The sequence below is a fragment of the Sparus aurata genome, chromosome 18, assembly GCF_900880675.1.
Source record: "Sparus aurata chromosome 18, fSpaAur1.1, whole genome shotgun sequence".
In the NCBI taxonomy this organism is placed as follows: domain Eukaryota; kingdom Metazoa; phylum Chordata; class Actinopteri; order Spariformes; family Sparidae; genus Sparus; species Sparus aurata.
The window spans coordinates 19,566,933-19,594,735 of NC_044204.1; the positions used below are offsets into that span (position 1 = coordinate 19,566,933).

General features: G+C 41.9%; 5 protein-coding genes across 6 annotated transcripts in view; 3 read left to right on the forward strand and 2 right to left on the reverse strand.

Moving 5' to 3' along the window:
• ppp2r2ba (protein phosphatase 2, regulatory subunit B, beta a) overlaps positions 1–9,369 on the reverse strand; it is a 48,085-nt gene extending 38,716 nt beyond the window's left edge. The window contains exon 1 of the mRNA XM_030396262.1: positions 9,291–9,369. Within this exon, the coding sequence (XP_030252122.1) occupies positions 9,291–9,369 (79 nt within the window). The remainder of the gene's footprint in view (positions 1–9,290) is intronic.
• Positions 9,370–10,363: 994 nt separating this feature from the next.
• Positions 10,364–14,019, forward strand: rpl26 (ribosomal protein L26). The gene is made up of 4 exons (XM_030396267.1): positions 10,364–10,514; positions 11,258–11,429; positions 11,519–11,659; positions 13,849–14,019. The coding sequence occupies exons 2-4, from the start codon at positions 11,262–11,264 to the stop codon at positions 13,975–13,977; spliced, it is 438 nt and encodes a 145-aa protein (XP_030252127.1). The 5' UTR covers positions 10,364–10,514; positions 11,258–11,261; the 3' UTR covers positions 13,978–14,019.
• Positions 14,020–15,375: 1,356 nt separating this feature from the next.
• atp6v0e1 (ATPase H+ transporting V0 subunit e1) lies at positions 15,376–17,763 on the forward strand. Its single transcript, XM_030397281.1, has 4 exons — positions 15,376–15,633; positions 16,165–16,212; positions 17,271–17,380; positions 17,540–17,763. The coding sequence occupies exons 1-3, from the start codon at positions 15,530–15,532 to the stop codon at positions 17,362–17,364; spliced, it is 246 nt and encodes an 81-aa protein (XP_030253141.1). The 5' UTR covers positions 15,376–15,529; the 3' UTR covers positions 17,365–17,380; positions 17,540–17,763.
• Positions 17,764–18,138: 375 nt separating this feature from the next.
• bnip1a (BCL2 interacting protein 1a) lies at positions 18,139–23,468 on the forward strand. Of its 2 annotated transcripts, none has more exons than XM_030397279.1 (6): positions 18,139–18,288; positions 19,374–19,466; positions 19,947–20,038; positions 20,213–20,317; positions 20,504–20,622; positions 20,774–23,468. In XM_030397279.1, the coding sequence occupies exons 1-6, from the start codon at positions 18,208–18,210 to the stop codon at positions 20,968–20,970; spliced, it is 687 nt and encodes a 228-aa protein (XP_030253139.1). In that variant the 5' UTR covers positions 18,139–18,207; the 3' UTR covers positions 20,971–23,468. The 2 variants fall into 2 exon arrangements, with proteins under 2 accessions (XP_030253139.1, XP_030253140.1); XM_030397280.1 differs by having other exon boundaries at positions 18,199–18,238; positions 20,774–20,970.
• Positions 23,469–24,406: 938 nt separating this feature from the next.
• nkx2.5 (NK2 homeobox 5) lies at positions 24,407–27,229 on the reverse strand. Its single transcript, XM_030395800.1, has 2 exons — positions 26,793–27,229; positions 24,407–26,175 (listed from the first exon to the last, which is right to left on the reverse strand). Exons 1-2 carry the CDS (start codon positions 27,154–27,156, stop codon positions 25,565–25,567), a joined length of 975 nt encoding a protein of 324 aa, XP_030251660.1. The 5' UTR covers positions 27,157–27,229; the 3' UTR covers positions 24,407–25,564.
• Between the last annotated feature and the right edge of the window lie 574 nt (positions 27,230–27,803).

A 27,803-nucleotide genomic window follows, 5' to 3' on the forward strand; every position in this document is an offset into this window, starting at 1 on the left:
TATGCCTAAACAAACTAAATAAACTGAATAAACAAACTGACTTTAAAGGAGAACACACGCTTCATTCTGTTTTACTTTGTCTACATTTGGCGGACCCTGCCACCTTTTCAGCTTGAAACCGTGTTCTGGGGACCTTAATGTCCTTTGAGAACATCTTGAGTTTGAATTCAAACTATCTAGAGCCCCTTTAACATTTATTTATCCAATGAACGTCAGCTGAATGTACATGTTCTCCGTCAGGGACACCGCACATCCCACTCATTACATTTACCCAAGCTTTACATCAGGGACCTGCCTAGTGTAACTACATTTCTCACTTATGGAGGGAAGTGTTACTCATTCTTTTTCACACCCAAAGAGTGTCGTGGGACCACTCTGTCAATGCCCCAACATCTCTCATTTGTTTTTATTTTCCCATTAAATAAATACATATGCTGGTGGTATTCAACCGTTCTTTACCTCATGTGCACCCATAGCCATGTTAAATAAGCTTAAATGCTCCTGAAACAACAAAACACATCACATGCTCCAAGTGTGCTCCTACCTCCGCCAAGGAGGTTCTGTTTTCGCCCGTGTCTGTTTGTCTATTCGTTGGTTGATTGTGTTGTCAGCAGGATTACACGAAAACCTCTGAACGCATTTCCAGGTGACTTGGATGGAGGATGGGTCTCGGCCATGAATAGACCCCTTTAACATTGTGAGATTTTGTTAACTTCTCAGGAGGTAATGCATGACGCTTGTCGACTCTTGTTGGTATCCATGAGTGAGTACAATTTGATGTCTAGTGGATTTAACTGTTTTATTTGATACTGGATTAGGTTAGTTTATTTAGGGACTTTTGAGCCTCGGTGGAGGTATGCGCTCTACTGACTGCCATTCTCAGTTGAAGTGATTTTAGATTGCGTGTTATTTAAACCTGCAGTAACTGATGGTGACGGCTGAGACAGGCTGCGAACAAACAACATAATGATCTTGTTAACAGACAGTTAATTACACATCCCAGTTGACACGAAGCACATTAGCATTCATTTGGCGCCATGTTTCTGGCCACCTGGCAAGCCCAACATCCTTACAGCTCTTCTTGGTCTTCACTGACTCCTGGAGGGTGTATTTGGCTGTTTAGCTGCTGAACACTTCACTATGTTCATCAGCTAGAAGCTAACTTTGTCCCTCATGGGCAGGTAGCTTTGTTTTTTGAGCTGCCTGCTGTGGCTGGATAAGAATTTCTTTTTTTGTCTTTAAACCAAAATAGCTGAGCTACCACACGCTCTGTTTTTGTACCCCATGGCAACTTTAGAAGTACCCCCTGGGGTACAAGTGCCACTGGCTGGTAAACACTGCTCTACAGGGCCTTTCTGTTTATAGTATCTTCTCCGAGTACACATGTTAATTCAAATACATCTACCTAAACCTGCAAAACCAGAGATCCTTTCTTTCCGTTGCATTATTTAAAATATGTAACACTTTGCTCTAACTCTTTGTTTTATCGTCTTCAGCGCTGTTTGTTCTTCTTATCAACTGTAAATCCACTTCTCAGCAGCTGCACAGCCTCATTAATGTTTCATCCAAGCGAGTCTATTCTCCTAAACTCATACAACTTAAAAAGGCTGCGATGCAAACAAGGGGGAAAAAAAAGCTTTTCACCTGGGTACGCTGAGCACTTGTCATCTCTCAGCCTGGGTTTGTCTTACCTCAGGACGAAGGGCGAGTAAAAAGGATTGAGATTAATATGGGATGAGAGTCATAAAGCCACTCTGTCTCTAAACAAACGCTGTTTCACTACTTCTAAAAATAAATTACACCTTAATGCTGTTCAAGTCAGTTACTGTATATTTCAATGCTACAGTAATAACATAAGATGCACAAACATTGCCATATTCCAGGATTTAATGAATAGATGTTATTGCAGCAGTGCAAACCTGTCTCACTCAACACATCAGGAGCCTTTATAAAGCCACAGAGACAGATGGGCGGAGAGGGAGAGGCAGAGAAAGAGGAAGCCCATCCTGATGTTCTATATATATACCTCAATCCCAATAGCAGCCTCTGTCTCTGTGCTGGAGCCTGCCAGCCGGAGCAAAGGCCCCGCAGTCCGGCTCGATAAGGAGCCTCTTTGTCTGGCTCTATAGCTCCCAACAGGGGCAGTCGATGCTGCGTAACACAAGGTGTTCCAACAGTGGGTCTCACCGCCTAGTCACAGGCCAGAGGTGAAACATTAGCGCTTGTTCTACACATTGTGAAACAGCGATAAAGTAAGGCGAGAACGAGACCTGCGTCACAGTGTTTGCTGTAATAACACGCTACCTCCTGTGAGGCTGGAGGAGTGAAGGGAGTTTCAGCGGTACTGTAATTGCTCGCTTCTTTTCCTTGTTTTTCATGTCGACTTACTGCGGAGACCTGGCAGGAAGTATTTGTGGTAAAGTGAGACTGCGGATGAGAGCCGTGTGAGAAAAAGAAGCCTGTGGTTTTCGTCTCACCGTGTTCGTTTCAGTTCCCACAGATCCACCTAGACGGATTCAAAGGACATGTTTTATCCTTTAAAGTACCCATCACCTATCATTTATATTGACGTATCGTCTTTTATGTTGACTTCCTTCCTTCATTCCTTCCAGGCAGCCATTCATTCCCTTCGTTTCAGTAGGAAAATGATGGAATTGTGGGGGTCGTTTAAACCTTACAATGACTATGAATTCAATAGTCGTACTCCAAAATGAGCCATGTGTATTATTAATGTGGTTGGTTATTACGATCACACTGATCTACTGTTTCTCAATTCTCCTGCTATGAAATCTAGTCATTTTGTACAAAAGCCTTTTTTTTTTCTATTACAGGAAAGCAAATATGATCTGCCAAGTATTTGAAAGTTTACTGCACAAAGGAAGTATTTTTAGGGTAAAATTTGCAATATGGAAGAATTGGCCACCGTTTCAAATTCATAGTTTAAACAAACAGTGGACAGCACATCACCAGAAAATCACTGTTGAGTCACTAATTAATATATACTCTGTTGATTTTGTTTACACTGTCCAACCTGTTTACAATTACTGTATTATGTGTGAGGACTGGAAGTATCTGATCTAACCATATTTCATCCTAAGACGTCTGCAAACGTGACATTTCATTTGCATTTCTCTCCCCATTTCAGAGCGGTCAGTTCCTATTACACTCGCTGTCACTGCTAACTGTTAGCCTCAGGAGGGTACACACTGTATTGCAGACCATGTACTGCAAATGTCTGATGTAATACACATGTTGTTGCCAGCCACTGCTTTTCACATACCTGCGAGGCACTTTACCACCAGCACACAAGTGCCAAGGTCTCATCACACAGACACCGGGGCGAACAGAGGCAGGGACTAGATTACAATGCCCACACAGGTTTATCAACCGTATTAGAGGTCGTTTTTGTATAGTTTTTAACTGCGCATAGGTCGAAAAAGATTACCAAATGATCACATTTTGTTTTATTTATGTTTTACACAAGGTCCCAACTCTTTCGAGCCGGCGTTGCATATGAAAGCTAAAAGTGTTCAGAGCAACCGACATGATTTCTGTGTCTCCATCCCAGCGAACAAAAATAGATTTTACAAAAGAAAAAAAAACAAACAAGAAATGCCAGTTAATAAATATAAAAATAAAGCTGCTTCAAACGAACCTTTACCAGAACAGAAACAAATAGCTTATCTTGTCATTCCAAATCATTTCCATGAAGGGAAATTCTCTTCTCTTACAACTACACAAGAGAACCTGAAGCCAGCAGGCATTTAAAAATGTCTTGCTCGAGGGCACCTTAGCAGAACAGATGTTTACTGTCACATGAGCGTGTCTGGTGATTCCCCTCGACACATCAAGTTCAGTTTACTTGTCATGAGGAGCACTGTTCAGCCTGTCTTCTGTCTTTCTTAAAGGGTAACTCCACCATGTCTACACATTTAAGTGAGTTTACAGGTCATATGTGAAGAAATCAGACATAAATGATGTCATAGTGATGTCATCAGAATTGTCTCAGCCTGGGTGTAGAACAAACTTCTTTACAGAAAACCTGCGTTGGAAAACTTATGCTATGTTCATTCAAGGACATGAGCACCTATCAGGCAAGGGTCCAACAAAAAAAAAGGCTATTCGGGTGCATTTTGGGAGATAATAGGGTCCACTACAAGTCAGGACATCTCTGCCGCAGCTTTATTAGTCCCATCAACTTTATTATGGGAGTGCGATACAATCACAAGAGCGGGCTACTCCTTTAAGGACATTCCTCTCTCTCAACATCTCCCACTTCTGGTCAGAGTGATAAAGTATAAAGTATAGCTGAGAGGGCTAAACTAGGGTGGACTGACAAGTGGTTCTCTCGTTTCCCTCCTTCTCTCTGGTATCCTTTTTAGCACCCTTTTTGTTCCCCGTTCTCCCATTTTCCTCCCCTCTGAAGAGAAAAGCTGACCAAACCGAAACACACCATTCACGTGTACGAGTGTGTGGAAGCCGTATGAGTGTGCGTGTGTGTGTGTGTGTGTGTGTGTGTGTGTGTGTGTTTGTCCCCAGCGGCATGCAAGGACGGGGCGAATACCAGAAGTGTGTTCTGAGCTGTGAAGTGGGTGTCTGTCAGGATAACAACAACACAACGGGACGCATGATAACGGCACACATGCACACCAGCACACACACCAAAAAAAACAAAACTCCGACTTGGTGTCATGCTTTGTCAAAATGCCGACAGAAGTCCCCCTCAGGCACTGCCATGACAAGCTCGCTGCTCTCCTTATAAATAAAACAGCCCGAGCAAGAATGCAAAACACACAGACACACAAATACGAACCAGCTGAGATGACAAACGCCAACTATAGTCATTAATCACAGAGACTGTCTTGTAGCAGATCTAATCTTAAATATTCATCACTCGATTCTGACTTTTTTCTGTCACACTCAAACAAATAATGTATCACAGAGTCACCCTCAGACGCGACAGCAACTAAAAGGAGGACAACGTGGAAGAAGAAGCAGGACAGGCCTGCGTTGATTGATGGCAGCGTGTGATTTGACGAGGTGTCGGTCGGGGATGCACAACATTTTTTCCCTGACTCAAATGCAGGACAGCAGAAAAGGGAGAAGCACATACAATCACAAACCCATCAGAATCCTTTAAGACTTAATCCATCACACCACAACTGACAGACTGATGTGAAATGGGGACGAAAAAAAGAACACCAGGGGGACTGAAGGAGAGAAAAAAAATACATAAAAGCCAAAGTGAGAGTCATGCAAACTCAAACAGGGCCCCAAACTAACACACACACACACAAACAGACACACACAGGTTTAAAAAAGACACAGGCATTCAAGGCTGGCTGTGCATCCCTCAGAGACTGGACCCAGGTGAATCCGAGCGATGCTGGCACACTGCTCTCCACAGTGGCCCAGATAAACAAAGGGAACACACGCACACACAATATGGTCCAGTGCCGGGCTTATATAATGTATTTTCCACTAACATGGTAACTGCACACTCATCTTCCCTGGGGTGAACTCTGCTCAGCTGGAGCGGACGTGAACGCTGGGAGATGTTGAAGAGACGGAGGAATGATGAGAGGGAGGGAGGGGACTCAAGAGGAACAAGAAGGACCACAGCGGTGCACCCACCAGCCTCCTCGAGACCCAGCAGGTCTAATGGAGAGGCAAACCGCAGCAACAAGGTCACGGCAGGAAGTGCAAACAGGGGCGTAAACAAGCACGGAGGCGCGCACTTCCAGTGCGAGCGCACATTGACGCGCGCAAAACGCTCGCTTTCCCAAACACACAGAATGCCTGCAGAAGAGACGGCCTGTGTCATTTATTCACATCATATTTCCAAGGTCGTCTGCTGATGTCATCACAACCCCGCCAGGCCTCCATCCAGAACACGAGATCCGACGTCTCTCACTCTGTTCCCGCGTACAACTGTTTGATATTTCTCCACACAGAGAGTTGCGCGGGATCTCTTATCATATTACTGTGGCTGAGCTCTCCAGCCCCACATTTACTGATCTATCATTTCCTCTATTATACCACTCCCTTATCTGGGGCTGAGGCAGTCTGAGAGAGGGGAAGATTGTGTTTGTGGACCACACCTCGTAAATTAGAAGCTCACGTCTAGATTTAGACGATCATATCTCTGCACTTTGCCAGAATCTTTCTGGCTGTATGTTAAAGCAGAGATTATGATTGTGATGTGATTCACGATTAATGGCAATGATCATTTTTAGATCACAATTCTCCTTTTGATTAAAAAAAAAATAGTGAAATCGTGATGATGAGACATTTGTTGAAGTTTGTAACAAACAAAAATGTTGTCTTACATCTGGGGAACAAGATTTGTAGGCAGGGGCATCTCTGCAGCACTATAGTACTTGATTCTAATGCTTTTTGCCACATGTTTAACCTTTATCTAAAACTTAAAGCCCATTTAGATATTCTAAATGGACAGTGTATAGTGAAGAAAGAATAGGCAGCTGTTAAAATGGAGAAAAAGAAGCCAGAGATATGAAGAGAAAATCCATGAGAATAAATGTTTTTTGGCCTTGGAGAGAGGGCTTTACCAACAAAAATCACTTTCAAGTTTGTTCAGTTGTCAAAGCAATAGGCCACCTAGCAAATTCATATTTAAAAAAACGGCAGCATATTACAGGAGTAACTGCTAACTGCTAGTTAGCTCAGTTAGCAGTGCAGCTACAATTCTTACATACAGCACTTTTAAGCTACTTAAGATTTGTGTTTCGATGAGTACACCTTGTCATCATGACAATTTGACACCAGTCATCTAAGACAAAAACTAGTTTCTTTAATGTTTTACACTTAGAAATTAAAGAAATAAAAAATAAAAAACATTTCTGAACCAAGAATTATTTTATTGAGTGCACTGTCAATTTTCACACTTTCACACTGTTGGCTACATTTCCACAGACAAAGTTTATAAAAACCCTGACGAGGTTGACTTTTATTTCAGAAATCCAATAGCTCTTGCACTCTTAAGGTCACATACAAAGAAACTAAATATTCTTAAGACTGTCCTGTTATACAGAACTGACTAATGTAAACCCCTTAATTAATTCTGTAGATATATCTTTCTAGAAAGTGAATGTATTTAATCTTTTGTTGTTTGTTCAGCCCAGTCACCAGAATAAAATGTTAGCTTTGTACAGTTCTGCAAACCACAGATATGTTAGGTTTGTATATTTCATAAGTACCATTAGGCATCGGACAATATGGAAATTTCATATCCTGACCCAAAATGATTGCAATCCACAGAGTAAACATCAAAATATTATCAAAACTAAAAATTGTACCTAAACATACAACATCACTTGACCTTACATTTTGTAAAGAAAGAATCCTGAGCTAACGGAGTAGGAGTGCATTTCCACACATCCAGTGTAACTTTTGAGACATTCGTGGGGGATACCATGGGCAAGCTGTGCCCTCAGCCATGGTGGCAGGTTCAGGATGATGGAATGACTGAAACAGTTTGGGCTCCAATTCAAAAATAAACCATAAATTTACATAGGACTGTACGTTAGCGAGCCAGAGGTTTTTCCAAGTCATTCGTGTGAGGGAATTTATCAGTTATTCTGACAATGGAAATTCACCATGATTAACTTACCCTGAGTGTTTTTAATCGTGATCCTTAATAATAACTTTTGTTGTCCCATTACTATGCACCCTATCAATACTTGTGGCATGACACCAGGCTGAGAAGACCACTGTTTAATACCACTGCCTGGGGATTTCTTTCAGTGACATAGTTTTGACAAGACGCTGGGACAACTTCCAGTCAGTGTCAGTGGCAGCAGGGCCACGTTAACCAAAACATGATTTTTCCCAAACTCTAACCAAGTGGTGTTGGGGTCTAAGACTAACTACACTTTAAGCACAACGTTGTCAAGAGAAAATGGAACACAAACGAATGTAAAGAGTTCTGTGGTTTGCAGAAATGTACACTGCCAACATTTATTCTGGCGGACGGGTTTGTTGGTTTGTTTAACTGAAGCTCATGTTATCTTTTGTAAACTATACTCAGTATTTTTATTTGCGTCAACCTTGAAGGGTTGACGCATTCCTTTTTTTTAGCCTTACAAAGGCTTTATCTGACAAATCAATACAGAAATGCTCAGGAGGATAGTGAGAAGTAGACGGGGAGTGAAAGTTTGGAAAAAAAGGGAAAGTTAATGGGTGTGATGGAGCAGAAGAAGACATGAGCGAGTGAGTGATTGAGCAAGCGTGCATACGTAAACACCCTTCAGTACATCCTCCGGCCTACTGAGTACATACAGTATATAGGTCATCTCTGCAGGCTGTGAAGGGCCCTGGCTTTGACCAACACATACTCCACTGTAGATTGTACAACACTATCTTCCTTCCTGTGCCAGAGGGCTGAGGGGCAGTGCGCGCACAGGAAGGAGGGCAACCATGCAAAGCTAAATAATGCAGTGGCTCAGTCTCCACATTATGACCTAGTAAATGGCTGGTTATACAAACACTCAGACCCTCTTGCCCCCCCCCCCCCCCCCCCCCCCGCGTCTGACAGCACAATCAGCAGGATGGATCGCCCGGCTCTTATGAACTCATTCATTGCCATATCAGCTGGGGTCAATTCCATCAATTCGAGATTTCAAACTATGCACAACTCTGTGGCGATAACTCTGTTTGGACTGGGAAAGGTTAGGGGTGGAGGTTTGGGCATTTTGAGGAAACTCCATCCTCTATGTTGAGTGAATCGCAGGTGGATTGAGTCTAATATCGCCTCGAAAAAGGCCTGCTGCCGTGCACGTTGTCTGAAGACGGGGTAAAATTAATCAAAACACATATCAAGGGGCAGTAAAAAGATACTTGTCATGCAACTCCACCACCTGAGGGTCTCTCTTGGCATGCTGTAGGCCTGTGTTGATGGATCTGCCTTGAAGGGAAACGAGTGAAACAGGGAGTGCTACTCTTCAGAGCAGATGCACACACAACCTCTCTCTCTCTCACACACACACACACACACACGCACACACACGAATATCTCTCTTTTTGCATCAGTGATCTTTAACATCTCCCCCATCCCTGGGTGTGAGAATGGCTCCCACAACTTCATGCACAGTGACAAATCTGCAGTGTGTTGTTAGCAAGCAGCCCAACAAACTGGACCAATCCCTAACTTCTGCACACATGTAGCCCTGTTGGTCCTGCGTGTGTCAGGAGCAGCCTGAACATTCATGTCACACGCTCAAAGTAGGCAACTCGCAGCCCGTGACAAGCCCCCACCGGCGTCCCACCCTTACCTTCGGTGTGGCAAGTGGAGGAGAGGATGGTGCTCGGAGGGCGGAAGAGGTACGGGAGGTAACGGGAAAAACATTTCATCTTCTTCTCCGATGCTTGCCGACGGCTGAAGAGCGTTGCGTTGCGGGCTCCACATCCGCACTGCCGCCGCGACAGCCAGCCAGAGAGGAACCAGGAGGGGGTGCGGGAGGGGAGAGAGGCTCTCTGTCCGCGGCGCAGGGGGCTATGACAGCATCACTTTTTTCGCAGGCAGACAGCGCAAGCAAAAGGCAGGCAGCTGGCTCCGTGGGGGGAAACTGCGCGCCGGCTCGGGGGAAGGAAACAGCGCACGGTGTCAGCGCCTCTCCGCTTCCGTGTCGGTGGTCCAGTCCGGGTGTAGAAGCTTGAGTGAGGGCAGGACAGGAGGTCTCCTCCGTCCTCTCACAGGGGGGGAGGTCAGGGTATGTGTGGTCTGCCGGTGTAAACACCCCCCTCCCCTCGTGTGTCTGTGTGACAACTTACTGGAGCAAAAAAAAAGAGCATCCACAGACCACCATGATAAAGTGATAAAGATCATAGTGTTGTTTCAATGATTACTCCAATTAAAAATACAGCCTCACTAGAATTTACACATTTTATGCTGTCACCGTGTTTTGTCGTCCTGTATGTGTGTGTTTGTGTGTGTGTTTGTCACACTGCCAGTGTTAGTTCGTTATCCACAGCAGTAGGAAAACATTACATAAGCACACAAGCCAAAACTAGATGAATCATAGACAAAACTTGTTTCCCCAACTGCTGACCATGTTTATTGACTAACTGGGTTTGGCGCCATCTTGTGACAACATGTTATCTGGACAACGAGCGAGAGTTAGAACGGCGAGAAAAAAAACAGCAGGATAACAAGTGTACATTTAAAAAAAAAAAAAAGACCTGTAAATGTCACTATTATGTATTATTATTAATTATTATAAACGTGGGCCGTAAAATAGTCGTTAAAAATGAACGACAGGCTTTTAAAAAATCGCCCAATGTGTCGAATTCAACAATTATATTTAATTATCAGTGTTAAAATGGATCATTTAGTTTACTCGAAGTGTTTACGTCATATGTTTACGAGTATAAACGTTCATTTCTATTTTTTGTATGCGCTTTCCGTTGACATCTCGCGAGATTTGAGTGTCAACTAATGCCAGCGGAAGTACTAAGAGAGTCTCTTTTCCGCCGGCCATAGAGGAGCAAACGGCAGGGTAAGAATTCTTGGCCGATAATTTCACCAAAGTTATCACCATCCATCCTCCCTTCTGGTTCATTGTATATCCATGTAACAGTCTAAACACCTCGTCAACATTATCACAATCAAAATACGGCCGATATTGTTCCCATGTTGATAGTTTACCAATTAAAATCTATGAGTATTTGGTCTTGGTGTTAGCTCCTTCGGTATCCGCATGTCGGCTACTGAAGGCGTTTGATTCCTGGTGCTAGCGATTATTACACTGCCTTCTTTACAGTTACGGTGTGTACTTGATAGTCGGTAGGTCGCCCGACAATAACACTTTGTCAATGTTGGTACTAATACAACAGCTTCAACTCGTTTGTTACATTATGCTAACTCAGTAGCGTCCCTTTGCTAGCTTAGCATACACATCTGAAGAGCAGCCATACCTTAGCGAGCTAGCTGCTATATTCATACTGTAAACGTAGGTGTTTTATGTTGTTGCAATGTTGGTCTCTATTTGTCGTGTTTCAGGAGGGGTTGCATGAGGACGAAACTTAGTGCAATTTACTTTGAATTCGAGTTGCTGTCAAAGTCTCGAGAGTAGCATTAGTTTGCTAACCTACCCACATTTTACATGGAGCTCTGTCCGTGCTGGTTTCACGTTTTCAGCAGCTAAGAGGGCAATATTTGTCACTTAACTGCAGTGTTTTAAACAAGAAAAGGCTGTTGATGTTAACTGATGAATGAACTGTGTTCCTTGTTTGCTCACAGCATCATGAAGCTCAATCCATTTGTAACATCCTCGCGCCGCAAGAACCGCAAGAGGCATTTCAATGCCCCCTCACACATCAGGAGGAAGATCATGTCTTCCCCCCTGTCTAAGGAGCTCCGCCAGAAGTACAACGTGAGGTCCATGCCCATCCGCAAAGATGACGAAGTCCAGGTACTTTAATGTGAATTGCTTTGAGTTTGACTTATTTGACATAAGAGGACGCTTCATTTACTTGACTTGCTTGTGCTGTGTATGAACAGGTTGTCCGTGGACACTACAAAGGCCAGCAGATCGGCAAAGTAGTGCAGGTCTACAGGAAAAAGTACGTCATCTACATCGAGCGTGTGCAGAGAGAGAAGGCCAACGGAACCACAGTCCATGTCGGCATCCACCCCAGCAAGGTGAGCCTCATTTGCACCTTGGTAAAAAAAGTTGTGCAAATGTGCACACTCAGAGTCATATCACAGAGGCCGATGGATGCAAATCTATACCAAGAAGCTTAACATGGACCTGTTGACACTCAAACTTGTGTTGTGTTTTGATGTAAGGTGAAACAGAGGTTGCCACACACTGTTCAGCTTAATTATATTTGATAAATGCCATTTCCCCAAAGAAAGGGTTAGGGATAGTACCAGAGATACTTCATCATGGCCCAGAAGTTGTAAGATTTACTATTGCAAGAAGACTATAGTGCAGGTGTGAGAAGCATTTACCTGTGGTGAGTTGTCCTTTAACAGTAGTTTGTGCTGGCCCACACTTAATGTCATAGTTTTAACCCGGTGTGTATGCTAGGTGAAAAACGTATGATACACAAGTAGAATCTTACATGGTCAGTTTCAACTTTGTGGTGGTCTTTAAGGCTGTTGTATTGGAGTGGGTTCTGTGGAGAAGTTTTTATTTGTCCACAGCATTTACACACTACGTTTGAGACAGTGTTTTTGTGGTTTCTCTGAATCAGCTAAATGGTTACCTCCATTAGATAATCAAGACATTAAACCTTGTGCTCTCCATCTTGTATTTTAACGTGCTTACCTGGTAATTGTTTGTCATGATGCAATTGCACTATATTAAACTATATTGCAAAATATTTTTGAAGGCAATATCAAACAAGATGCATTAGATGGATCTGACTGTTGTGCAAATTACAGCAATATTAACTGGACTAAATATCATCTTGCTGCACAATATTGGTGTAGTTCTCACTAAAAGTAGAATGCTAAACGAAAAGTCAGAGTACAGATCAAGTTAGATGATTATTGAATGCATCACTGACCTGAAGCAAAGTTTCCACGTCTCTGAAGAGTTGTTTAAAAGTTTTGAGTGTAATGGGCTGTACTTTGTAACCAGAAAAGTAGAAAGCCACTGTACATTGTAATGCAATCCATTAGAACAGCCATGTAAGAATTACTGGTAGCTTTCAAGACTGTAGTTTTATAGTTCATTGCATTATCTTTCTTTTTTGATATAGCCTCAAAAACAGATAGCTGAAATCTCACGCTGTACATTAACAGGTCTTACATTAAGGTAGTTAATTGTAGAGCTTTTGTGGAACCTTCATTAATGAGTTTGACATGTCTCAAAAGAAAAGTCATAAGTTGGATGGGTGTGAAAAGTAAAATTAATGATGGCTGATCTTCATGTAGCTGCTTCAGTTTCACAGCATTAATATTGTACATGTTGGCTCACTGTTGGTGAATCGCTGGAGCACTTGATCAGTTTGGAGCCTGCATTATTAGTGACACCTGTTTTCCTTCAAGTCAGAATGTCTGCTGTGAGAAAAGTTTTGTTGGATGAAGTGCCTCCCCTGTGATCTTATTATTTAACCCACTGAAACACACCTGCCACTACTCCAGCTTGCCCCTCTTGACAATCTGGCACATTAATTTCTATTACTGACCAAATTGAAGCATGACTGTGCTGTAGACTGTCAGTGAGCATTGAGTAAGCTGTCCAGAGACAGCTGCCCAGCTGTGATGGATGAAAACTAAACGGCAACATTGTGCAGGGCTCTCACGGGTTCATGAGACCTGGCCAAAGCAAACTGCAAGGTTGATACTTGTAGTTGAACATTTGACTAAGCTAGTAGTCCATTTTCAAACATTTTGTCATGTTATAACATAAGTCACAGGTGCATCTAATGGCAGTAATGAGGGTTTCCATTCCAGTTTAGTGTTTGGACAAGTCATACGATTTTGGCAGCAATCAGGACACCTGGGACCCTCGACCTGGCACGGCCCATAGCGTGCAGCCAATTTTTATGTAATTAATTGCACCTGCACTTTTCTAGTTGGGGTCCTGTAATATCTTTAGAAAGTAGGGTAATTTTAATGGTGCTGTCAGGACAGTCTGACAGTAGTGGGTCACTTTCAATTTATGGCAACCTATGTAATTAAGATTTACATAAATTTACTCAAAGCCAAATTACCATCAAACATGAAAGGCCTTTGTAACTCTTCTTGTTGTCTGAAGCCTGCGTTGATGCTCATTAGGATTTTTATGGTTTCTACATTGTGCATTTCTAGTTGTCCACTGGTGACAATTCTCAGAAAAACTTGATTGGTACCAACCCATTTTTTTTTTTCCTTTACAGGTGGTCATCACCAGGCTAAAGCTGGACAAGGACCGCAAGAAGATCCTGGAGCGCAAGGCCAAGTCTCGCGCCGATGGAAAGGAGAAGGGCAAATACAAGGAGGAGACCATTGAGAAGATGCAGGAGTAAAAATGATCTTTTGCTATCAATAAACTGTATAAATGGACCACACTTTGTCTGTGTCGTGTTTTAATTGTGGAGTCGCGATGATTTCGTCTTTGCATGTTACAACTCTTTTGGAGGTGTTATCAGACATGTATACCTTTTTTATTTGATTTGGTCATAAATCATTGGTGGTTGTACTGTACATCGACTGTCATAGCAGAAAACTGGGTCATTGTGTCGGGTCTGTACAGACTGAAAAACCCACATAATAGTGCACTCTTTTAATCCAGTGCACATATTATCTTGCAGCAGCCAAGGGTCTAGGTGTTTATTTATGAATTTGTGCTGGCTGCACTTCAGAGAAACTAATTTTGGATACTATATTCTGTTTGAGGTTGGCATGCTATAGAGCAGTGTTTTTAAATCTGAGTCTGGGTTGCCTCTTGAACTGATTCAGATGAATGTGTTACAGGCTTCACCACAGCTTGATGAGCTGGTCATTGATGATGCTGATCACAGGTCCTTTTTTATAATGGCTGTCTTAAATTCTAAGACTATTAAATGGTCCTGTGTTTGAATTAAAGTCTTATATTAATGATTATTTTAGTCAAACTGAGCCAAGCTCTTCAGTGTAAAAGTCCACATTTCTAAGTCTATACTATTTACTTCAACTAAAAAGTCACTAACTATTCCTACATAAAACCTGCTATACTTAAATAAAGATAATGTGTTAAAGCTACATGAAAAGCATGTAATTTATGTGTCTTATAGATGTAGACAGACACTGTATAATGCAGGATAGGATGTCAGAAAATTATCCAAAGACAGCCAGGAGAGTGCAAGTTATGCATAGAAATAAGAATTTCATAGAACTTGTGTTGAATTTGCAGATCGCCTGAATGAAAGGCAACGGTACTTTGTCTTTGACAGATTGAATTGCTCATCTTTTCTCATGGTGTGACACTAAGATGAGCATCACCTGAAACTGACAGGCATTTGTTTGATCAACACATCAGTGAAATGAGACCGCAGGAGTCTGGTGATACCTGTATGGCGCTCATCATAGTGTAATTTTATTAAATGACCATTAGGTGTCACTTTTTGACCACAGTGAGAAAGTTTTCCAGTTGTAGGTGTAATTGTACATTTCAAACATGTCCAGTAAAAGTCTCAGAGTAACATAACTTTACCAAAACAAACCCTGCTGTCAAGTGAACAGCTGATGTTATTTATCAAAAAGAAATGTCATAATCATAATGATTAACAAGCTAATTTGCAAGGTTATATTTGTTTGACTCTAATAATGTATGATACAGTGCACTAATCTACAAAAGAAAAAAGCCGAATTGTTCATTGATGCATGTTTTCAGGAGGATCAAAACTTAAACCACCGACAATGACTGAACGAGTGAGTGTTGTGTGGCTGCAGCACAGTTTGGTTCCTCCCTCTGTGGCTGACGGTCATGTGATACGAGCCGCCTCTCTGTCGGTCTGTGTTTGTGTGGCAGCTGGGCTGTCCCGAAGTTACTAAAAAGTTTGTTTCTCGATATATTCTTAGTTTAAAACAAAACCCACCATGGCGGAGCTAAGTTTTGTGATCGCCATGTCTGTGATGACCCTGTTTTGGGGTATTATCGGAGGAGTGGTGCCCTGGTTCATCCCCAAAGGACCAAACAGAGGGTGAGTTTGTGAGCTAGCTCTTTGTAGCCAGCTGAAGGCTAAGTTTTTATCGTTTGTCCTGACTCTCATTTGATATATTTACAGTGGAAAAAAAAAGCTGCAGTGCCTTTTATAATAAGTGTATCAGCGTTACTTGAACTATTAAAAAAGTTTAAAGGTGAGCTGCTCGCTGCCGGCATCGGAAAGTAAAAGTAAAGTTTAGCTAGCTGAAGCTAATGTGACAGCCCTTCCGCCTGCGAGAGTCGAAGTTAACTTCACCTGTGTTACCTTTTTAATGCTGCAGTTGTTTGACATCAAGCTACAATAAGTCTAGATTATCTGCTTCTTTATATTCAGACTCCAAACTCGAGAGGGAATATACACATTTACCATCCCTGGAAAATGTTCCTAATGCAACTTCCCTTTTTGTGCCCGTCTGTCACTCACATCACGAGATCAGTCCGTGTTAAAGGATGGCCTCTATGTATTGTAAAACCATGTGTTCATTAAAGTGTTTTTATTTGACTTCAATCATTTCTCCTGTTCCCACAGAGTGATTGTCACGATGCTGGTGTTAACTGCAGTGTGCTGCTACCTGTTGTAAGTATAATTGTTAATCTGGACATGTAGCAGGATTTCTTTCACATGTTGAGGCAGCCTGTGCTTCAAAACACACATCAAATCAAACTGATGGAGGCTCAGTGACAGAACTATAATATAAAAGACTTGAATTATTGATCAGTAAATCCATTAAGAGGAAATTGTGTGGCATATATCCATGATATAATCCATGAATTCTTAATGTGATTCGTCATGCAGAAAAACCAAACTATCACTTGTTAGAACAAACTGTGTTATAATTAAGTGAATATTTGGGATTAATGGATTAATCTGATAATTATTTTCATGAGTAATCGATTATTTGTTTGTAAGATGTCAAAAAATATTGACACATGCTCTTCACAGTGACATCTTGAAATTGATTATTTTGTTCAGGCAGTTAAAAATCCAAATAATCTTTATTTACTGTCATAAATTAGAAAGAAAAGTAAAAATGCCTTAAATTTAAGAAGCGGGAACCAGCAAATGTTGGACTTGTTTTCGTGAAAAATGACTGAAACAATTAAGTGATTCTCAAAATGGTTGAAATTGATTTTCTTTTGATCGATCAGACCACTCACCTTTGTAGCTCTAGTTTTGATGTTGCCAAATATATTGACAATGAAAATATGTTGCAGCTTTAGTTATATTCATCATAGAACATAATATAGCACCTTATCTACAATAGTGGGTTTACATTTATGTAAATTACTCTCACAATTAAACAAAGCCTTTCATTGGAGTTTGTGCTGTTATGGATGTAGTATTTCTTTGTGCTGATTAATTATTTATATTCACAATTAGGTGCAAGTGTGCATATGGTGTCATGTTTCAGGTCAGATGAGTGAAAGAGTGCAGTAGAGACAAGCACTGTTGCAGCTTAGTCATTTCCCAAAGGATGTGTAGACAAATGCTAACAACTGGACCTGGGCCTGAATTCAGAATTACATTTACATCTTTAGAGAAAACAAAACAAATGACCTACATCACTGATTTTGACGGATGTGAGTAGAGTTTGTATTGACACGTGTGATCTAAACATCCTCTCTGTCCATCAGCTGGTTGATAGCAATTCTGGCCCAGTTGAACCCACTTTTCGGGCCCTCGCTGTCCTCTGATGTCATCTGGTACTTGAACTATCACTGGCCATGATCTGCCCTCCACGCAGGTAAACTTTGTCTTCTGGTGTGCAAATTATTGACCTACTACCTACTTTTGCGCAGCGTATACATAGACACTGAACTTATATGTAGCCTACAGATAATATCTGTTATTGCTTGGCTTGGTTTTGTCTAAAACTGTGTTGATTGTCATTTTCTCTCCACAGGACAGGACCTGACCCTGCTGCATACCAATGGATGTTTGCTGCTCACTGCTTTAATTGTCCTGTATATTGTGTTTATTGCTGCTGTTAATATGAATCACCTTGCCTTTAAGCCTTGATGTGCAGTGCGTTTGATGTGATGTCTTTCTGTCTGGTAATATTATTAGTGATGGCTGTAAATCCATTCAATAGTTGTTGATTAATAAACTAATAATCAACTCGATCGATCCAACGCTTTTGTGTTTTGTTTTGTCAAAAACATAATGACTTGATTTTCTAAGTGAAGCAAGTGATTGGTGATATAGTATTTGCTCCTCATAACTTTATTTTCATGATACATTTTTATTACTAATAGTAAAATATATCTTCAAAGGGGTATTATCATGTTGAAATGCCTTTACTCACTGAGGTATATATTTATATATTTATTTAAAATAGAAGTAGAAAAAATACGTTATTTCGTTTTTATTGACTTTTACAATAAATACATCAATTGATTTGTATATGGATTAAGACATTTATTATATTAAATTTTGTACGATATTATATTATATACAGGCTATATTGTAAATGTGGTAAATCTATCAGTGTGGCTCTACGGCCAAAGCCGGCAGTCGAAGCCCAAAACCGGCTTCCCGCTTGCCGTAGTTCGAGCCGACTACGTTGGCAACATGGCGTCTTCAGATGTCCACGTCCGAATATGTGAGCAAGAAATACTCAAATATGACTTGGAAATCAAAGCGCTCATCCAGGTGCGAATATTTATTTGGTAAGATTACTTAGTGCTGTGTTGCGACACGCCGGTTCATGAGATTGTCAGTGAGCTGAATCGTGTGTTCGTGTGATAGCTTTTATGCTACATCATAACGTTTGTGTTGTTTCCAGCCGCAGGCAGCCGGTGAACAGAGTCGCTCTCACACGATGAGCTGCCAGTGACGTGAAGTGACAGTGCTCAATGAAATGTCTGTCTCAGTCCAAATAACTCTCAAATATGCTTACCGCCAAGTCATGGTTGTTATAAGAAGTGGCACATGTAAAAAATGTTAGCAAAAGAACAGAGAAACTAACAATTTGTGATAAAATAAAGGTCACGTTACCTAATTTGTGTCGACAGAAATCTTCTTAAAGCTGCTTCCTGTCAGACAAAAACATGCTTTCAGTTAGAAAGACAATTCTTTGTTAAGCTTCCTTCACTATCTACCTTTTAAACATTTTATTTACGTATGTTGTTTTTAAAATTACCTTATGCAATGTTTTATTAGAGTTTAAAGTTCAAGTTCAAAAAAAGCTTATGTAGCCTACTTAGTGCTGAAATAAATCCATAAACCCATTACAGAAAATGAATACAGCATTTTGAGTTATGGTTAAAGTCATTTTTAAAACAATATTTCTTAAGTATTTTCTGATTCCACTTGTCTTTTCTCTGTTTGTACACCATTTAACATTCTGTACACTTAGGCTTTGATTCATCAAGGGAAAATAAAGGAATTTGAAGGCATCTTTTTGACTGTAGGAAAATGTGTTTTATCTATTCAACAAGCAGTTGATAATTGACTCTCATAACGAAAAACTGATCAGTAGATCAACTGATAATGAAGTGATGAAGAATAAACAATAAATTGAGTCACTGCAGGCCTGGAGTTGTTGGTATCCCATGTGAACCGGTTATTCCAACACCTCCAGTGTTCATCCTGAGGGAACAGTTCAGTCCGTCAGAACGGATATCGTCCAGCAGCGCGTCTCTACTTCACAAACAAGAGCCAGACAGACAGACACCAGTGACTTCACCTATTCCGGTGATACAGGAGCCAATCCTTGTTTTGATGTGTCTCACCAGGACATTACTGACTGCACAGGCCCTCAAAGCAAGCTGACGGAACTGAACGCAGATGTGAAAAAGAGTTTCCACAATCTCAGATTGCGGATTCAGGTAAGAAGAGCTATTTGTGAAATATCTCTGCTAGCACCCCGCTGATACTCGATTTTTGAGGCCAGATGTAGGGCAGTAAAAAATGAAGACATCAGCGTGTCAGCTGATATTTGTAGTTTTTTGCAGTGAGCCCTAAAATGTGTAATTATCAGACACTTCTGACAGATGTGGGGGAAAAGGCTGGATGTTCAAACTTTATTGTCTAAAATAACATTGGTGCAGTGAAGCAGTAGGTTTGGATATGAATTTAATAATTGTAGATTACTGAAGCACATTTTTTGTAATCTTTGAAAAACGTTTTCAATTCGGCACATACAAGACCAACTATACACTGATAACCGATACATCTGCGTTCTGCCAATATCTGCCCGCCGATATATTGTTCGGGCTGTAATCTGTACAAACGTGACAGAACATGCACTTTGCTTTATGGTTACACATGGCTCAGAAATCGTTTGTGCTGTTTTGTTTCTTTCACAGGACTTCGAGCAGATGGCTCTGGAGCAGGATAAAGAGTCAGAGAAACAAGCTATGATGGTTCAGGTAGAGGGCCACAGAAAACAGATGCTGAGGTAGCGCTTTCCTAGATTGGAATATTCTACTTTTCCCAGAAATGTTATTAACGTGAACAGTGTATAGTTCATCACACTTTTGTGTTAATGTTTCTGCCTCCCTGGTGGGGCAGAAGCATGTGAAAACTATCTACTATATGATTTTTTTTTTTGTTATCACTGCTGTTTTAACAGTAACCAGACGGTTTGGAGGAAAGCCAACCTGGCCAGCAAACTGTCCATAGACAACATGGAGAAGCAGGCACTTCTTAATGGAGCAGATAGTGCTGTGAGGCAGAGGTGAGCTCACAATGTGTTCCAAACAGTCTGATAAATAACCGAGAGCTTCGTTGACAATATCAGCTGAGTGTTTTGGTAATTCTTCTCACGGATTCTAATCAGAAAAATGCATTGTTTTTAAATCTTTGGTGTCCTCTTATAGGATAATTGGCACTTAGTATGTTTGGTTTTGTATCTCTTTTTTAGGAAGATGACCAAAGAGGGCCTGGCCCAGACAACCAGTGACATTACAGAGAATCTCATGAGCATCAGCCGGATGATGGCGCAGCAGGTTCAGCAGAGCGAGGAGACCATGACGTCACTGGGTTAGTGAGGGAAACACAACATGAAGAGGGAGAGTGTGTCAGAGCAAAATTCCTGATAATCCTTTTTGTACTTCAGATATGACTGATACTTAAATTGTCCCCTTAGATTAGTAAAACTTGTGTTGAAAACAGTCTTCTGTCCTGTTTGAAGCAACCTCCTCAAGGACAATCCAAGAGACCAATGACGAGTTTAAGACCATGACGGGGACCATCCAGCTCGGGAGGAAACTGATCACCAAGTACAACCGCAGAGAGCTCACCGACAAACTGCTCATCTTCCTGGCGCTCGCCCTCTTCCTCGCCACTGTTCTCTACATCCTCAAGAAGAGACTGTTCCCCTTCCTGTAGACCAGGTACCTTTTTCGAGGAGCACTCCCTTTCCCGCATACAGTGCTTTCCACGGTCAGCACAAATGATTTAAACAACTCTTAACGCCTTGTGTCGTATCACGCACACATCACATTCGAGTAACTGCTCGGTGGAATGTGGACCGCTCACTCTGCTTAAGTGACACACTGCAGAGAGGGAAAACTGTCCACAAAGAGGAAGATAAACCTGCAGAACTGTAGTTCCGTGCAGTGTATAATTTGTTTAGAAAATTGTGGTTCATCATACAGAAGAAAAGAGGAGGCACGACACGTGCACAAAATACAATGCTGTGCGTTACTTTTAATCAGATCAGTTGTGAGACGAGGTGGACAACTATTATATTATACATTCCTGTGGAAGATGTCCAATGCTATGTACTGTGTGTGTGTGTGTGTGTCTGTGTGTGTGTGTGTGTGAGAGAGAGAGAGAGAGTGTGAATCTGTGTGTGTGTGTCTGTTTAAATTGGGGTTTCTCAATTTCAATTCTAAATCAAAAATCAATCAAAAGCATTCACTTTCAATCAGCGAAAATGAATCGGCAGGAAACTCAAATTGTTGATTATTATGAAATATTGTTACTACATTATAGGTAAATTATTAAAACCTGACCGTATGGCCTTGAGGCCCCTACACACAAAACTGACATCAAAGACGTAGCTGCTACAAAGGCCGACTGTTGCGTTGCCTCGTATCTACTTTAACTCGGATAAAAAGCTGCACTTGAACCCACCGCAAAGACTCCAGCTTGTACATTCTGCACCTATTTTTAAAATACATACTACTCTGCAGATATAAATATGTTGTTATGATTAAGAAACACCACCCTTGCTAATTTAGTCGCTTCTGATCAAGAATACGTCTGATTTAAAGTTGCAGATGGCGCTGGCAGTGAGGCAGAGGAGGAAAATAAGGAGAAACTGCTCTAAATGGGCAAAGTCATGGATAACACAGTGACAGGCTCAAGGGGATTTGCCTTTCTTTTTTCCATTTCTCTTTTCTGCACTGATTTGCTTACCTGAACAGCCAGTCAGGGGGATTTTTCTCACACCGATTCTTCATGCTGAATCGGCCAAAAGGCCTCCGACAAGGGCCGTCCGGTGCCAGCAGTGCGGAACACACGAAACTGACTGTCCTGACAATGCCTAACAGCCGGCCGTCAGCCTGGTGTGTAGAGGCCTTTAGTGTGCTACATTTAAAAGACACATTTATATTGCAGTGGGAAAAAAAGGAAAATGTAATTCACAGTTGACAGACCGTGAGCCAATGCCGTGAAAAAAACGTATTTAAACCAAATATTGAATTGAATCATGGCCTTATAATGGAAAACCAAATTCAATTGTGGATTTTCGAGAATCTTGACCCTCCAAAAATAAACACATAGACTCACAGATTCAGAAGATAAAGGAAATAATTCTCAGACACAATAGTGACTCTCAGTTTGTTTCAGATGTGGCTGTGAATGCAGATAAGTGTGAGTGCTGACAGCAGTAAAACTCATGTTCATGTGTGACAGACAATGGGCTCCTAGAGACGGAAAGAATAAAGGAAAGGAAAATGACATATGATATCATTTTAAAGTAAATAACACAAAACAAGTGCACTTTTCATGTCAGTTTAACAGGCTTTTATTGGCATGCACGTCCTTAAAACAATAATATAGTGGTATACATACTACCAATTACTATTATTCAATAGTAAGATCAAAGTTTAATATAATGTATTGTAGGAACAATAGGACATTAAAAAACAAACATGTCTGTTTGCAGATGTTCCTCACTAACTGGTGTTTTAACCCGATATCATGAAGTCACAAAGACTGAACACACATTTTGGGTTATTGTTATTTATAATCATGTACTGTATAATTACTGTAAGGTTTAATTTATTACGGCCTAATAATGACTGAATGTCTCTTTATGGGAGAGTAGAATAGAAATGGATTTTAAGGTCGTTACAAGCTGAATGCATTCGCTCAGCTTGTGCTTCCCTAGCTGGAAAATCAGAACGATGCTCCTGCTTGTACATGTGCACTTCACGTATGTTTTATTCAGTCGGCAAAGCAAAAGAAAGCCTTCCTCAAGGGAAGAGTCTGCACACTTCCCCTCCATCTCTGCCCGTGTTCGCTCGGCTCCGGTCTGCAGCAGAGCAGAAAAGCTCAGAAAAGCAGTGGCAGCGATCACACTGGCAGAGATAGAGCAGCATGCATCCCTGCCTTTCTTCAGATAAGACCCGGAAAAGCAGATTATTCCGACCCGTTTCCCTCTCCCTTTCCAGTGTGGGTGGAGGGTGAGGGGGGATATTTTTAGGTTTGTGTGGCGCTGTTATCTGACGTTGCCTTTTCAACACCTCGGAGGAGAGGGTGGCCAGAGGAGCTACATGACCTTGCTACCCTTTTCCGCAATTGCCTGGCATTGCCATTTTGTCGAATACATGTAACTGTCTATTGATCATTAATAAACACAAAACCTTCCGGCTTCATGTTTGTTGTGTTCCTGAGTTGTGTGTTTGTTGAGGGTGTGTTGTTTGAAAAGAGATAGAAGAGAACAGAGCATGTGTGGAGAGACCTGAGAGATGCCTAAGCATCTCTTACTCATGTAAAGTGGAGGCAGTCGTGCAGAGCCACGCAGCTCCGAGCCTGCTCCTATAACTGCACACTTAGACGAGGACTCTGGCTCTCTGTCAAGCAAATTGGACTATTCTTGCATTTAGCACCGCAATAGTGTCAATCAAGTGTTCGGGTTCGTATCTGGACAAGTTGATGAGGGTCTCAGGGGACTGATGGAGTAAACGCAGCGACCTGACAGAGTCTCCACTTTGTGTCCATATATCAAAGGATGGGTTCAACCCAAAATTAAAGAGTGCTCATTATCTACTGCCGTTGGAAAGTCAGCATTCTCCTGTACAACTGAGGTAGATGGTGACCAGAAAAAAAGAAAGAAAGAAATTGCGCCATACAGCTTGTCAAGCATCACACAAGTCTCTGGAAGCCCCGAGATCCCAAATGTATGTGACCATTTTTTATTTACACCCGTTTAAAAGCTGAAATCTAAACTGTAGCCACTAAAAGCATGCAACTTTCTGAAGCGGATGCATGAGCTCGGCCGCCTGTTGAATGTGTAAATAATGTCTTTTCAAATCAATTTAGGATCTCCAGGCTTCAAGGGACGTGGATTGTGCCGAACGGGCTGTATCGAGCCATTTTATGTTTTTTATTTCAGTTATTTTATTTGTTTTAAAAACAAATCCCCATCTGCTTCAGCTTTCTAGCAAAATGTGCAACACTGTTTTGCTGTGAAGCTCCAGAAGTGTTTCACAGAAAACTTCACCCGACTCTCCATCTGTATGAGCGCGATTAGATGACGACATTCACTCTGAGTCCAGTTAACTTCTCAAATAAGATACACTAAGAGTCAGCCAAAGTTTCAAAAAGAAAGTGTTTAATAATCAAATGTCCAAAAATAGATGAATATCTTTGATCAGGTAACATCTTGAACTTGTCAACAATGTTGTCGACTCTCAGGAAGAATTTTGGACAGGTTGTACAGAAAAAGCATGTGTGCGCAACACGATTTGCAAAAAAATCAAAAGATTTGTGGTTCTAAAGAATTAAAAACACATTTCCTGATTAAATCAGCAAACCCTGACTTTAACAAAACCTTCAGTACTGCTCAAGGTCACGGCTCACAGCCGCCTCCGTCCCAGTGACTTTAAACGTGTGGAGTGTACATGTGGCTGACAGCGGGTTGTAAAATGTGTAAACTTTTAGCAACCTTTTAACCTTGTTGAAGCATATTGAAGGAAGCTTCCTAATAGCCACTTGAACATTTTAACCAGACACAAACCATATGAGGGCCGTACAGATGTTGGGCCCCTTCATGTTGATCTATTGTTTAACCAGTTCAACCAGTATGTGACCCAGAGACATGGATTACATGCTGTCAATATATTGTCATAATTACACTTCCATATTACATATTATATAATGTGGCTTAAATATATTTAGTTTCCTAATATTATTGTTTGTATTTTTAATTATTAATGGATTGACAGCCAGAGCAAAACTAGAGGCTCAGTATTACCTTAAACAATTTTAATTAGTTTTAATGTTAACTATAACAATAATAATAATAATAATGGCCTACATGAAATTAATAGGCCTATTTGTTGCAAACCTATTGTTCCAATGTTTTTAAAGTCGTTCACTGTCTGATTGATTGATCATTTTTTAGCGTGTCAAAAAAAAAAAAATTAAAATAGAAAATGCTGAGGCAAATTTAAGAAAACATTTAAAGCTGCAGTCGCAATTTTTGTTTTTCAGTTGTATAAATTTGGGCTGAAACGTCTTGTCTGTGTGCCAATCTTACGAGAATAAATAAAAACGTATCTAAACTATTTAGACAAATATTGGTGCTGAAAACAAAAACAAAAAAACGAAAAACTACCCAAGTTAAAATTATTAAATATAGGAGAAGTTACACAAAAAATCTAAAGTCTCGACACGTTTTTTAAAAAGCCATGCAGTCAGAACGCAGCCCGGTGAAGTGAACAGGTGACCGGAGCGTGCGGCCCGTGGTTTACCATGTCCTGATGCCATGTAACGGCCCGTTACTGGAGGGGAACGTGTTCTGCACGTTACTCAGCTCCCCCACACCGAAGTTCATGTAGTTCCCGCCGCCGGAGGATCCCTGCATAGTTTGCATCGAGGCTGCGGGGTAACTGCACGCATAGTTCGTGTTGCAGCCGGGGCTGGTGTAGTTACTGAACGCCGGGTAGTTGTTGTACGTGAAGTGGTTGATGTGGCCCACGCTGTAGGAGGACGGGTTGTAAGGGGCCGAGTCCGCCGCCAGGCAAGGCTTCCCGTCCCGCACCAGCACCGGCACCGACACCCTCCTGGGCGGCGGCAGGGACACCATCTCCAGGCTCTGGTCCTGCCTCTGCCGCTTGCACTTGTACCTCCTGTTCTGGAACCAGATCTTCACCTGGGTCGGGGTGAGTTTGAGCACGCCGGCCAGGTGGTCCCTCTCCGGTGCCGACAGGTACCTCTGCTGCTTGAAGCGGCGCTCCAGCTCGTACACCTGCGCCTGGGAGAAGAGGACGCGTGGCTTCCGGCGCCTCCGCGGCCTCGGTCGGTCCGGATCCTCGGGCTTAATGTCGTCCACAGGCTCGGCCGGAGGACTGAACTCCTCTGAGTACAGCAGAGAGAGAGAAGAGGGTGGACATTCAATATGACTTCAGATCACAGGGATGGATAGTTCTTTATCTTCACGGTTATTAAACGTATTTCCACTTCCTCTGCTGCTGACAGCAGCAGTGATAAATGCATCACGCATCTAATTTATTGTGTTATATTGTTATTTTGCTTTTGCACATTCTGCCCGTGTCGGTGCGTCAGTTTCCCTGGCCTCCCTGCGATGCGTTCAGTGAACCCTTAAAAAACACAATTTACATAAATGCAACACACGGAATCACGTAATTGAATTGAATTATAGGTATTTACATTTTTTAGTCTCTGCATTGATTTTCTTTTCCTACATTTCATTAAAAATTGTCAACAGGCCTGCAGGAAAGTGCTCACCACCAACTCAGCCTTTAGATTTGTTGGATTTTTTAAAAAAATATCTGGTATCAAAACCTGTTTTTTATACAAGACTATTCTCTGCATCAGCGTTATTTCTTTTAACGTTTTTGAAGCATCTGTTGTGTTTGGCACAACTCTAACAGGAGCCTGTGGGCCTAATTTAGCGCAGGCCTCCCCCAATTTATTATTATTATTTTTAAATCATCCTCTCTTTATCAACTCACCTTTTCTCCGTTTCCCCTCAAACACGTCTGATTTCCCGTCCTTGACCACGTCCATCTCCAGGAGAGATTTCCCATAAAAGGCGGCAGCGAAGCTGAGCGCATTGCCTCTGCCGGCCCTGGACTCGTGGAGCTCCTCTCCGAACAGCGAGGCGGCGGCGGACATGTCCCGGAGAGGCTCCTGCTTCAGGCGGGCCAGCATGCAGGAGGAGGAAGAGGAGGAGGAGGAGGAGGAGGTCGGCACGGTGCAGCAGTCCATGCGAGAAGACACGTCCAGAGAAGACACCATAACGTCATGAGTCTGCTCCAAGTTTAATATATCCTTTACAGAGAAGGGAGTGGACGTGCTGCCGGGGCTGGGAAACATGGCCAAGAAAGCTCCAAAAAAGTCACCTATTAACCTGTCATGTGGAGGCAGCAGGGGAGAAGTCAACACACTCTCTCTCCTTCCTGGCAATATTTACTGGATTTAAGTATTAGTTTGGTGTAGCAGGCTGATCTTGAGTGAAGTGTGCATTTTGAATGTCAACCCTGTCTCCAAACTTTTCTCTTTTTTTGTTGTCGCTCGGCCTCCCTCTCCTCCCGGTGACGCGGGGGGGAGGAGGGAGGGGAGCCAGTGGGACCCTCTGTATGGAGCCACTGGTACTCCCACTATATGACGTGAAGTGATGTCTGGTTATAGCTCTATGTGTGTGTGTGTGTGTGTGTGTGTGTGTGTGTGTGTGTGTGTGTGTGTGTGTGTGGGTGTGTGTGTGTGTGGGTGTTAAATCACTGCACGCACACCCAACCTGCAGCAGCCGAGAGCTTTTCATTCTCTTTCCAAAGCAAATTTTATTGTCAGAAATCTTGCTTTAAATCAGCCATTTTATCAAACATTGATGCTCCTCTGGTTTGTTTTTACTTAAAGATGGTTTATAAAGTTCATACAAGAAGTAAAGGAACTAAATAAATGACCTACAGGGTGGATTTGGAAGCTGTCGGTGCTGATGCAAGTTGTGTAAAGTGTTTCCAGTT

Coding starts and splice junctions, on each gene's coding strand:
- rpl26 (XM_030396267.1), top strand. CDS start 11,262: ATGAAGCTCAATCCATTTGTAACATCCTCGCGCCGCAAGAACCGCAAG. Junction 11,430..11,518: donor GCAAAGATGACGAAGTCCAG/GTACTTTAATGT, acceptor GTGTATGAACAG/GTTGTCCGTGGACACTACAA. Junction 11,660..13,848: donor TCGGCATCCACCCCAGCAAG/GTGAGCCTCATT, acceptor TTTCCTTTACAG/GTGGTCATCACCAGGCTAAA.
- atp6v0e1 (XM_030397281.1), top strand. CDS start 15,530: ATGGCGGAGCTAAGTTTTGTGATCGCCATGTCTGTGATGACCCTGTTT. Junction 15,634..16,164: donor CCCAAAGGACCAAACAGAGG/GTGAGTTTGTGA, acceptor CTGTTCCCACAG/AGTGATTGTCACGATGCTGG. Junction 16,213..17,270: donor GCAGTGTGCTGCTACCTGTT/GTAAGTATAATT, acceptor TCTGTCCATCAG/CTGGTTGATAGCAATTCTGG.
- bnip1a (XM_030397279.1), top strand. CDS start 18,208: ATGGCGTCTTCAGATGTCCACGTCCGAATATGTGAGCAAGAAATACTC. Junction 19,467..19,946: donor ATCTCAGATTGCGGATTCAG/GTAAGAAGAGCT, acceptor TTTCTTTCACAG/GACTTCGAGCAGATGGCTCT. Junction 20,623..20,773: donor GGAGACCATGACGTCACTGG/GTTAGTGAGGGA, acceptor TCCTGTTTGAAG/CAACCTCCTCAAGGACAATC.
- nkx2.5 (XM_030395800.1), bottom strand. CDS start 27,156: ATGTTTCCCAGCCCCGGCAGCACGTCCACTCCCTTCTCTGTAAAGGAT. Junction 26,176..26,792: donor TGAGGGGAAACGGAGAAAAG/GTGAGTTGATAA, acceptor TGCTGTACTCAG/AGGAGTTCAGTCCTCCGGCC.